We start from the raw sequence: 12,500 nt of genomic DNA, 5'->3' as shown, positions 1-12,500 counted from the left end.
CCTCAAGGTATTCTACAGGATGCAGAGACGAGATAGGGGAATCACACATTAATAGAGTATCTGCACTATGCACACACACACACACACACAGTATTACAACCATTTACACACACACACACGTACGCAAGCACATACACACACATTCATACATACAGGCAGAGTATTACCACCACTTACACACACACGCGCACATACACAGTATTACAACCATTTACACACACACACGCACACACACATACACGTGTAACTGTGCTGTGTTAAACCTGCGCGATTCAGCCCTGCACACAGCCGGACTCGAACCCGCGAACAGCAGCACCTCAGATCGGGAGGCGAGCGTGCTGACAGTTGAGCTAAAAGCCCAGGCTACTGGCTCGCATGCCAGCAGCACTCTTGAGGTGTCGGGGAGTGAGGTTTACCAACATTCCACAAGCACAGCTAAGCTAGCTGGCATCCGTTACACATGCACAGAGTATTACCACCACTTACACACACACACATGTACACGAACACCCTCCCCCTCACACACTCCACCTTACCGTGAATGAGGTCTACGACTCCTTCATGGCTGCTGTCTGCGGGGTGTGTGTGAGTTTGTGTGTGCGGGGGGCTGTCTGTGGGGGGGTCGAGGCCCGGCGGCCTCTTACAGTAGTGGTGGTCCCACATGGGGGGGGGCACACAATGGTCCAGAGGGTCAGGGGCTGGGGCTGGGGCCACAGGGGGGGCCTCCACTTCCATCTCCCCATCGCTGGGCAGCGGGGGCTCCTCCACCTCGGAGCTTTCCGCTGTGCCGTTCACCAGGCCAGGAGGAGCCGGCTCCGAGGGCGCCGACCGGCTGGCAGTCTGGTCGTGTGACTGGATGGGAGTCAGCGCTGGGGCCTGATTGGCTGCCTGCTGGTCTGCCTCCATCTCAGCACCAGAGACGTGCAGATGGGGGACGCCAACTCCACCTTCAGCCTGATCGTCACTTTGATCTTCAGCCTGACCTTCAGGCTGACCTTCTGCATGACATTGGTCTTGGCCCCGCCCCTCCCCCTCCTGTACATCCCTCTTAGGCTCCGCCTCCTGCATGTCCACAGTCATGTCCATCTCTGTCGTCACCTTGGCAACAGACTCCTCCTTCTTCCGGCGGCCCCTCTTCTTGACTCCCGGATGGGTGTGGCTGCCCGTCTTGTCATTAGTATGTCCCCTGCCGGCCACCGTAGTTTTGCTGTTGGGCCCACAGCAGTCGCAGGTCTTGGGCACGCGCCTCCTCCGCGAGCGTCCATTCTCTGGCGTCTGGGCTGCCGCCGGGTCCGAGGCCGGTGGGGACGCGTCCGGGTCGGGGCTGCTGTGATCGGGGACCCTCATCTCAGCCTGCGGCCCATTCCTACGCAGGTTCTGCGGGCCGGGACAATGCTGCTTTAGCAGGGCGGCCCCATGGACCTGGCGGGTCAGCAGGCCAGCCTCAGAGCCCAGGCTGGACAGGTAAGTGCGAACGTGGCCACGCAGACGCTTCCCCCTGAGGGTGGACACACGCGACACGTGCTTGGCCTTCTGGGCGCCTCGCCGGTTCTCCACGCTCTGTGTTCTCCTCTGGTTCTCAGCGCTGTCTTTCCTGCGTGGCGCCTGGTGCTGCCGGTGGAACATGCACCGCATCCACAGCTGCAGAACACACCCTCTTAGCACCACACTGCGCCCGGTTCTGTCAACTCCAGGGAGGATTTGCTCACAGGCTCTGCTCTCTGCTCATTGGAAGGGGATGAAGAAGCACATACTGGAATTATTTCATATAACTATTGCAAAAGCTCATCTGTGCAACACGGCACTGTGGAAGGACACCATTTTTTTTCAAGCTGCAGGGATCTAGAGACTGATGAATACAATAACGGTTTTCATAAGACCGAGGGTAACGATCAGAAGCCGCAGGGATCTAGAGTCTGATGGAGACTCTGAAAGGGTTTACAGAAGACTGAGACCAACGAACAGAAGCACTAGTGTTTTGCGTAGCACATAGCGCAACAGCTAGCGTCAACAATCAAGTTTGAGGGGGAACTACTGCACAAAATCAATTACAACTGCAGCAGCCGTCAGACTGCACATTAATTCTGTGGTCTAGAAAATCTAGCGCTATATTTCAAAATACAAGTGAAGATTTTAGACCATAAAAACCACGCAACACAACTCAATGAACTTGGAGGTTCTGCTAAAGCCTTAGGTCATCCTCGAAGGAAGGAAGGCAGTTTGTAATCAAACATGGATGAATCGGTCTTTACCTGACGCTACCAAATCCACCACTTACGCGCTTCAGGCGGGCACAGACGTATTTAAACACATGCAATAGATTTCAAATATGTTCCCATCGTTTAGCATTATCAATCTATGGACAATCGCCACGATTCTCAAGTGTTGTGGTGGAACGATCTAGTTGTTGTCGCTCTTTGTTTGCGTCATGTTGGACGTTTACAATAATTTCATTGCCCTCTAGTGGTCAAGTCCGTGTGATAACAAAAATCAGGGCTTATGCACATTTGATGTGTTAAATGCATGTATACATTTGCTTGAATTCACGTGGGAATTAAAGTTATGCGTTCCAATATGTTTTATTGCAAAAGCAGGTGAATCTTTTTACCGAAACGAAACGGTTTGCTAATAACTACATACACTTTCATCTTAATATGAACTATATAAAAAGGATGTCTATGTATTCTGTGCTTATATGAGGATGAGAGCATTAGTTTTCCTATGGGGTGAAGTAATATATCTCTGTAGTGATAATACATGTGATAAAAGTGATTAGTGACTAGACGTGACTAATAATTCACCAGAGAGGCAGAGGTTTACATGCCATGTGTGAACCGAACGACTCGTGACTTTTGTTTTTAACCGCTTGGCTGGGCTGTTGTTGGCTGTTGGCGGTAGCATTAACGTTAGCAGCACGCTGCCCGACAAGGACATGAATGCGTCGGACACTTTCTACTAGCTCTCTTCAGGACGTCAAGATGTCCGCATGAGGATAGCAGGCCGATTCTGTTTTGAAATGTAAACGTTATGTGAAAGGAGACACCGAAAGACATCGTGGTAAGACATGTTTAATTTAATCTAGACAGCTATCTCCACGCCACTATTAATGTTAACGTTAACGTTAACCAGCCCTGGATAGGTAACGTTAACGTTAAGCACCGCGGTCTCAGAAGCTAGCAGGCAAGTTAACGTTAGCTAGCGAAGCCGTGAAATTTTCCCTGTCAAACTATTGAGCTATTGGAAGTCAGTGTGACGCCATTATTAGGTTGTAGATGTAAATTATGCGCCTATAGAAATGCGAGAAGGTATGTTAATGGTCACATGCCATTTATAATACGTTGACATTATCCGACACTCAGATTAGATGTTAACGTTAGCCCACTTGCTCGTTTAACGTTACCACACTCTATCTTAACGCAATGCTTCGTGTACCATAGCTGCTTGGCATGCAAACAACCGTGTGACGATAACGTTACAGTAGCATAGATAGATAGCATTTTAATACTGCATAAATCACAGTCCTCTTTTCCAAATAACTTTCCTCGTAGCTAACGATAGTCACTGATAGTCACTCATTATTAGCTAGCATATTGAGGAATCCCGTTTCATAACCTGCTGTAAGCACGTTTCTATAGCAGCACGTTTGACTGAAAGGTAAAACTACTCACGAGACTGTTAATGTTACCTGTTTAAGACACACTTTTGTAGTTATATTGCGGGTTCAGAGTATGGACTATTTAATTATACAATTGTGCTAGTGAAAGCAAGTTGCTTGTCAGGAAACTAAATCGTTTTAGTGCGCTTGTTTTGACTTTCAGTTACTGATGTGGTGGGTAGCTCCGACGGATATAGCAAAGGTCACAAGTTCAAATGTACTGAGTTGCTCGTGTCCAAACGTAAATAAAGGACGTTCATATGTCCACATATGGAGACCCAGGTAAACTTTGTATTGCAAATAACAGAAAACTTGATAAAACTACAAAACCATCGAGTCGGTGTGGAAAAGGTAGGTCACATGTTGATGGTAGAACTGTAGTTGTTGTCAGTGGTCACTACTAGGAAAGTTTGTAATTGCTACATGGATTTCGATTGCTTAGTAATCCAATGAACTATTAACCTGTGTGTGTGTGTGTGCGCGCGCGCGCTTTAGGAAAGATGAGTTTGGACCAGGGAGATTTCTCGCCACTCAAGCACTTTGTGCTGGCCAAGAAGAGGATCGGCGACGTGTTCGAGCAGCTGCAGTGCTATGTCCAGGAGACCGCCGAGTTTGTGGAAGGTGAGTGGGAGATTTGGAAGTACCTGTGCTTGTGAGAGCGAGCCCTAAGGCCAAGGGTGGAATGCCATAACATGCAATGTTCGATGAGATGGCAACTTTACCTGCCCTGGTTTCGTTTTGAGTCCTCTCTTTGTTTTGGTTGTCCTCAGGAATCCAACTTGGGTGTGTACCTATCTTAATGAGACACCCTATTCTTTGTGTGTGCTGGTTTTGTTTTGTCATTGTAATTATGTGTATGGTGATAATGTGTATGTGTGTGTGGTGGTCAGATGCTCAAAATGTCAGCCGTGTGTGTGTGTGGACCCTGGTGCTGACTGGCTGTAATGCTTGTGTGTTTTGTGTTGTCAGATACGTGTAAGAATGGCTCTCTGGAGCAGATCTCCAGCCGAGACCAGCTGGATCAGATCCAGGCGTACACCAGTAAGCTCAGCATCATCAAGGAGGTGTTGGCCCGCCGACACATGAAGGTGGCCTTCTTTGGAAGGTAACAGCACGGCACACTCTCACACACTCACACACCTCTGAATAATGCACTACTATCAACATGTACAGTGCCTCAACATGTCTACACACACACACCATACAAGTTAATATATATATGACATCTTACCACAAACTTGCACTTTTGAACTGGCTACTATCCAGATCAAAATGTCATGTTGGCAGGACTGGTTTCTCTGGTGGAATAAAGGGCAGTTTCTCAGTGTGTGTGTGTTGTGCTCCTGTTGTCCATTTGATCCCTGGTCCAGGCTGTGTGTGTGTGTGTGTGTGTGTGTTGTGTTCCTGTCGCCCGACTGATCCCTGGTCCAGGCCGTGTGTGTGTTGTGCTCCTGTTGTCCAACTAATCCCTGGTCCTGGCTGTGTGTGTGTTGTGCTCCTATTGTCCAACTGATCCCTGGTCCAGGGATCTCACAGGATCCCCTTACAGAACGCTGGCAACCATGATAACCCAACGCATTAGTTATTCATGAGGATTTGAGACACGGATACTACACTTCCTCTGTCTCTCTCTCTCTCTCTCTCTCTCACTAAATCTCTCTCTGTTTCTCTGTCAGTCAATTCAGAAAGTTGCTTTATTAGCTTTGTGGTACAGTGTGTCTAAGTAGAACAATAAAACAGCAGTCATTTATTATGTTGTAGTATAACTCTGTTTTCTGCTTTCTCTTTCCTCTCTTAATCCTCCTGTATTATCTCTCTCTCTCTCCATTTTGCTTTCTCTTTCACTCTCTTGTCCCTTATTCTCGCTCTCCGTCCGTCCGTCCGTCCCTCTCTCTCTCTCTCTCTCTCTCTCTTCCCCCTCCTCTTTCTCCCCCCCATTCTTTCTCTCCTGCATTTTTGCCAGGACGAGTAACGGTAAGAGCTCGGTGATTAACGCCATGCTGCGGGACCGTGTGCTGCCCAGTGGCATCGGCCACACCACCAACTGCTTCCTCAGTGTGGAGGGCACTGATGAGGACAAGGCCTACCTCAAGACCGAGGGCTCGGAGGAGGAGAAGAGCATTAAGGTACATACGCACACACGCGCACACACACACGCTCACACCCACCCCACCTCAAGACCGAGGGCTCGGAGGAGGAGAAGAGCATTAAGGTACATACACACACACGTGCACACACGCGCACACACCCACCCCATCTCAAGACCACGGGCTCGAAGGAGGAGGTGAAGAGCATTAAGGTACACACACACACACACACACACACACACACACACACACACACACAGGGGTCGACTGATATGCATTTTTTTATGGCCGATATCGATATCTATGACTTAGTATTACCGGCCTCCAAGTCTAGGGGAGCTTGGGGCACGGCACAACCACGTTCTCTTGCTTGAGCTTAAAATACAAAGAGAACGGACAAGGCAAGGTTCAGGTGTTGCACACTGGCATTCCATTTATTAGTTAAAATACTTTAAGCATCAATACTTAAATATTCAAACATGTCCAACAATGTTCAGACACACTCAACATTAAATATAAATACTTAAATATTCAAACATGTCCAACAATGTTCAGACACACTCAACATTAAATATAAATACTTAAATATTCAAACATGTCCAACAATGTTCAGACACACTCAACATTAAATTGATTAACACACACACATTCAGAGCATTAACATCTTTCATAAGAATATACATGTGGTGAGAATAAACACAACATTTAGCAACCAATTCATTCATTTGTAACCTCACTAAAAAGCCATGGCCACATGGTTAATGGTGGCAAACAAACATTTGCTTGAATCAACATTTACTTCAATTTAATAAGAATCATATCAGGATCATTCAACACATTAACCAGCAATTTCTACAAAATAACCCTAGATGGCAACATTAAGAATAAAAGGACACATACCTTAAAATACAAAGAGAACGGACAAGGCAAGGTTCAGGTGTTGCACACTGACATTCAAAATTCCTTCTTCTCTGCCAGCTATATGGTACCTGCCCCCATCCCCGTCCCTCCCTCCCAGGGTGCCATCTACAGGCCTGGAGATACTCTCCAAGACATTTTTCCTGACAGCAGACTGAATGTGTGCTATGTCATGAGTGTGCAAATACTAAAACATACAAACTTTTAATTGACAATATTAAGAATCATAAGAATTAAAAATGTTACCACAGAAACACACAAAAAATGTCCCCTCTGAACCCCCAACATTAGCATGGTGGATAACCGATATTTGGCCGATATTCTGGGGTTAGGCTTTTAGGTTATTCTCCACACTGATAGGGAAACACGCACGACATGCATCCTTGAATGCTGACAGCTGACTCGTTTTGTGAGAGAAGTGCAGGAAATGGCGTGAGAAACATCAGTGTAAATGCTACTGCAAGTATTCAAATTAGGCTACAAAACAAACAAGTAATTTATAAAAATAATAAAAACATTAGTCACTAAATTTGAACCAGCTCTATGTTAGATGGCTAAAAATGGTCGATTTATCGGCCAAACCGATATGTCGGTCTACCTCTACACACACACACACACACACACCCCTCGCCTCAGGATAGAGGGCTCAGATGTTTACAGATATGAATGTGGCACACATTTCCTCTGCAGGCGCTGGTGTTTGTAAATAATTAAAGAGATGAGATAGCAGAGTTGTTTTCCATACCAAGGGCTAAAGGGCGCAGCACATCAATCCACCAGTCCTCAGGTACAGGAGTGTAAACCTGCCGCTTGCCACTGGTCTGTGCGATCCTGGCCTAAAGCTTGTATCTCAGCCTCTATGCTAGTAGTGGAAGCCACAGTGAGTCACAGAGAGTCTTAGAAACATACTAACACACTGTAAAGGTCCAATCAGCAAGGGACCATTGGGCTTTTACGCCATTGTTTTCAAATGTTTGGCTGGCCTGGATGCTGATTGGCTGGAGCTGCCCTTCACGTCAGTCCTGCTGTCCCCTGCAGACGGTGAACCAGCTGGCCCACGCGCTGCACATGGACGAGAGCCTGGACGCTGGCTGCCTGGTGCGCGTCTTCTGGCCCAAGACCAAGTGCGCCCTCCTGAGGGACGACCTGGTGCTGGTGGACAGGTGGGTTTACACACACACACATATGGTATAAAATTCTCGCCAAAAGTTTTCTGTACCTGTACCAAAGTTTTGTGCTTGTAAGAATATTTTGTGCTCGTAAAAAATATTTGTGTACATGTAAAAATAATTTGTGTCTGTAAAAATATTTTGTGCATGCAAAAATGGTTTGTACATCTTCAAATCCGTTTTGTCACTGTGTAGAAAAAATGTTTGTGAATTTGCGAACGATTTTTGCACGCACGGATTTTCCATTTGCAAGTGCGCATCTGTTTTCTACAGACATGAAACAGATCTACGGGTACGAAACGAATTTACAAGTACAAAACTTTTTTACAAATTTTCCCAAAACAGCCAATCACAGCACTGCTTACTGAACGGACAATCAGCCTATCAACTGTCTCTGCTAACGTTACGTGAAAGCACCGCACATATAACATGGGAAATACAAAGGGAGGAATGACTAGTCGGAAAACACTAACACAATAACTATACAGAACAATTATCATTAATAATAATACTAACCCTGTGGGAACAATAACTCTTAATGAGACATGGTAAACTACCCAATTTCGTGTAAAAGTACAATGGTTAGGGCGTGTGAAATCCGTCTTTTAAGTCCAGAATGAATGGGTCTTTAGTCATAGTCAGCCTAAAGCCACCCTGAACTTTTTTGGTCATGTAGCAGTAACTGTTATGTTCTAGCTAGCTTAGGTACACAAGCTAACTTAGCTAACAAGCAAACAGCTCAACTTAACTCTATTCCTTCCCTACTATGAATCTAATATTATTAACTAGAACTAATAAACAGTATAGTTTAAAACGCGAGCACTGGATAGGTAATTAGTAGGTAACAATAGGTAATGGCAGCTAACTGGGCTAGTATTGGCTGGGCTAAGCTAACGTCAAAGCTACTGCTTTTATCAACCGTCTCTGCTAACGTTATGTGAAAGCACCGCACATATAACGTGGGAAATACAAAGGGAGGAATGACTAGTCGGAAAACACTATAACACAATAACTATACAGAACAATTATATCATTAATAATAATACTATTGATCCGAATTTTATTAGTTCTAGTTAATGATATTAGAGTAGGGAAGGAATAGAGTTAAGTTGAGCTGTTTGCTTGTTAGCTAAGATAGCTCTTCTTTTTTAAGTGTTTCACCTCTTCTGAACTGTGGTGTTTACATGTACCCAGAGCAGTATTTTCTATGTCCAGCGTTTCAGAAATTAAAGAAGCGAGCTGATCGGCTGACTGGCCGTTCAGTAAGCAGTGCTGTGATTGGCTGTTTTGGGAAAATTTGTAAAAAAGTTTTGTACTTGTAAATTCGTTTCGTACCCGTAGATCTGTTTCATGTCTGTAGAAAACAGATGCGCACTTGCAAATGCAAAATCCGTGCGTGCAAAAATCGTTCGCAAATTCACAAACATTTTTTCTACACAGTGACAAAACGGATTTGAAGATGTTCAAACCATTTTTACATGCACAAAATATTTTTACAGATACAAATTATTTTTACATGTACACAAATCATTTTTGTGTACAAAATATGAGCACAAAATATTCTTACAAGCACAAAACGTTGGTACAGGTACAGAAAACTTTTGGCGAGAATTTTATACCATACACACACACACACACACACACACCATATTACACATAGACAAACACAGACAAACCTGCAGGTATGTTGACACACATACGCACTCATGCTCTTACACACACAGACAAGCACTCACCTGTAGGTATGTTGACACACACACACACTCTTACTTACACAGAGCATGGCTACATGCAAAGCCTTCATGTATATTCCATGCTGGCAGGTGTGTTTGTGCATGTGTTTGCGTGCGTGTGTGCATGTGGGTGCGTGTGTGTGCATGTGTGTGTATGTGTGTAGAGCGTTGTGTGTGACCTGTATTCTCTGTGTTCAGCCCTGGTACTGACGTCACCACACAACTGGACAGCTGGATCGACAAGTTCTGCTTGGACGCCGATGTGTTTGTGCTGGTGGCCAACTCCGAGTCTACTCTCATGAACACGGTCAGTGTGTGTGTGTGTGTGTGTGTGTTTGGGGGGGGGGGGGTATACACCATACACCTGCAGCATAATCACACATGTTCTAGAATAGAACTGCTCCATAAACACACATTCTAGATTAGAACTGCAGCTTAAACACACATGCTCCATCATAAACCTGGAGGCTGGGTTCTAGAGGAGAACTGCATTGTTAGCCTGCAGGCTGGGTTCTAGGGTAGAACCACACCATAAGCCAGCAGGCTGGGTTCTAGAGTAGAACTGCATTGTTAGCCTGCAGGCTGGGTTCTAGAGGAGAACTGCATTGTTAGCCTGCAGGCTGGGTTCTAGAGGAGAACTGCATTGTTAGCCTGCAGGCTGTGTTCTAGGGTAGAACCACACCATAAGCCAGCAGGCTGGGTTCTAGAGGAGAACTGCATTGTTAGCCCGCAGGCTGGGTTCTAGAGAAGAACTGCATTGTTAGCCTGCAGGCTGGGTTCTAGGGTAGAACCACACCATAAGCCAGCAGGCTGGGTTCTAGAGTAGAACTGCATTGTTAGCCTCCAGGCTGGGTTCTAGAGTAGAACTGCATTGTTAGCCTGCAGGCTGGGTTCTAGAGGAGAACCACACCATAAGCCAATAGGCTGGGTTCTAGAGTAGAACTGCAGGGTAAACCCACATACCCGGTTCTAAATGGCAGATACTAAGTACACAGGCCTGCAGTAGAACTATGTCTTGGTCCTGCTCTGGTGTCCTTTCCCATTTAAGGGCAGTTTGGATCCTCTGCATTGTCAAGACGCACATCTGTGTGTGGACACAGAGTCTCAGGGGAGCTGAACTTGTGTGTGTGTGTGTGTGTGTGTGTGTGTGTGTGTGTGTTATTTATAAAGGAGCCATTCAGGGATTTCTTGTGCGTGCGTGTGTGTGTGTGTACAGGCTCTGGAATGTGGGAAGAATGCAGTTCCATTGGACTGGGGTAGGGGGAGGGGTGCATGGGGTCTGAAGCAGGGTGTTTGGTTGGAAAGGCACATGGGCTCGGTGTGTCTGTGTGTGTGTGTGTGTGTGTCTGTGTGTGTGTGATGGCCCTCAGTTCTGAGAAAGGGGCTGTGTGTTGTCCAGTGTGACAGTCCTGGTCTGTTTATATCCACTGAAGCATGTGTGTCATCTCAGGCCGGCCCTCACACTCAGCCAACCAGACGCACTACACACACACACACACACAGACACACACCTCACCGCACCACAACCTCAAAGAGCAACCAAGCTCAACATCACGTCCTGTCCTGTGTGTGTGTGTGTGTGTGTGTGTGTGTGTGTGTGTGTGTGTGTGTGTGTGTGTGTGTGTGTGTGTGTGTGTGTGTGTGTGTGTGTGTGTGTGTGTGTGTGTGTGTGTGTGTGTGTGTGTGTGTGTGTGTGTGTGTGTGTGATGGAATGAGACATGGGAGACACCCCACAGATGGACATGGGAGACACCCCTTTAAAGGGACAGCTCCCTCTCCCCTCTCCATATAGTGATCTTAAATGGACGGCTCCCTCTCCCCTCCAGACAGGGATCTTAAAGGGACGGCTCCCTCTCCCCTCCAGACAGGGATCTTAAAGGGACGGCTCCCTCTCCCCTCCAGACAGGGATCTTAAAGGGACGGGCCTCTTTAACCTCTCACAGTGTGTCCAAAACCAGACTCCGTGCCAGTGCGTTATTCCTGTCCTCACAGTAGATACACACACCCTCATGTGTGTAGACACACATGTGTGTGCACACACACACACACACACACTCACTCATGGCAATGTGGAGTGTATTTGTATATGTTTTCTCCTTTCCCACGTGTGTGTGTGTGTGTGCGCGTGTGCGTGTGCGTGTGCGTGTGCGTGTGTGTGTGCGTGTGCGTGTGTGTGTGTGTGTGTGTGTGCGCGTGCGCGCGCACGCGCAGGACAGGTGCACAGTTACATGTCTGTACACTGAGAGTACCCTGTATGCATGTGTTATTCCTCATTAGTTCACATGTTATGCATACGCCTTACTTGGGAAACGGAAGTAGATGGATGTAGATGTGGTTGTTTGTGTGTGTGTGTTAGTGAACCCTGAACCTCCCTTCTCACCCTGTGTTTGTATGTGTGTATGTAGGAGAAGCATTTCTTCCACAAGGTGAATGAGCGCCTGTCCAAACCCAACATTTTCATCCTCAACAACCGCTGGGACGCCTCCGCCTCCGAACCAGAGTACATGGACGAGGTAAACACACACACACACACACACACACACACACACACACACACACACTCCAGGGCAGGGTGTTACCATGATACAGAAGCCACAATCAGAAACTTATCACAATACATGTTGATTCTGAATAAGGCTTATGTCCAAAACAGAATTCACTTTAAAGGTGCAGGTACAAGCCCATAAATTCTTTTGTCACATTCAGCAATCATCTCCTCCCGAACACTAGCTGTTCCATGAGCACACTGTAAAAAAAACGGTCTCTGTAGCCAGCCCAGGCTATACTGAAGGTATAGCTCTACCTCTCTGGCGTGTTTCGCTTGGTCATAATATAATGTACGTTTTATTTTTTGTTGCGCAAAGGCGTCTGCTAAAAAATGACGTGACTTCCTGCGAAGTCCCTGACTGAACCTTCAAAGCTGGTGATGAACATATGG

The 12,500-nt window shown here is 46.5% G+C and overlaps 2 protein-coding genes across 4 annotated transcripts in view; one reads left to right on the top strand and one right to left on the bottom strand.

Moving 5' to 3' along the window:
* The window catches only part of senp5 (SUMO specific peptidase 5), a 10,067-nt gene extending 7,659 nt beyond the window's left edge, over positions 1-2,408 (bottom strand). The window contains exons 1-3 of the mRNA XM_076279086.1: positions 2,253-2,408; positions 537-1,721; positions 1-12 (exon numbers count right to left, since the gene is read on the bottom strand). The exon at positions 1-12 is cut by the window's left edge and continues 94 nt beyond it. Of these exons, the coding sequence (XP_076135201.1) occupies positions 1-12; positions 537-1,635 (1,111 nt within the window). The 5' untranslated portion in view covers positions 1,636-1,721; positions 2,253-2,408. The remainder of the gene's footprint in view (positions 13-536; positions 1,722-2,252) is intronic.
* A 470-nt stretch (positions 2,409-2,878) lies between these two features.
* mfn1b (mitofusin 1b) overlaps positions 2,879-12,500 on the top strand; it is a 28,085-nt gene continuing 18,463 nt past the window's right edge. For all 3 annotated transcript variants that reach the window (XM_076279085.1, XM_076279084.1, XM_076279083.1), the window contains exons 1-7: positions 2,879-3,057; positions 4,151-4,276; positions 4,625-4,760; positions 5,619-5,781; positions 7,699-7,823; positions 9,761-9,869; positions 11,968-12,075. In XM_076279085.1, coding sequence (XP_076135200.1) covers positions 4,156-4,276; positions 4,625-4,760; positions 5,619-5,781; positions 7,699-7,823; positions 9,761-9,869; positions 11,968-12,075 — 762 coding nt within the window. In that variant the 5' untranslated portion in view covers positions 2,879-3,057; positions 4,151-4,155. The remainder of the gene's footprint in view (positions 3,058-4,150; positions 4,277-4,624; positions 4,761-5,618; positions 5,782-7,698; positions 7,824-9,760; positions 9,870-11,967; positions 12,076-12,500) is intronic.

This window comes from Alosa pseudoharengus, unplaced genomic scaffold (assembly GCF_046254945.1).
Source record: "Alosa pseudoharengus isolate Yale_2024_CS ecotype anadromous, Long Island Sound unplaced genomic scaffold, YU_APseudo_1.1 YU_APseudo_1.1_scf_11, whole genome shotgun sequence".
In the NCBI taxonomy this organism is placed as follows: Eukaryota; Metazoa; Chordata; class Actinopteri; order Clupeiformes; family Clupeidae; genus Alosa; species Alosa pseudoharengus.
This window is presented reverse-complemented; position numbering and strand designations above follow the sequence as displayed.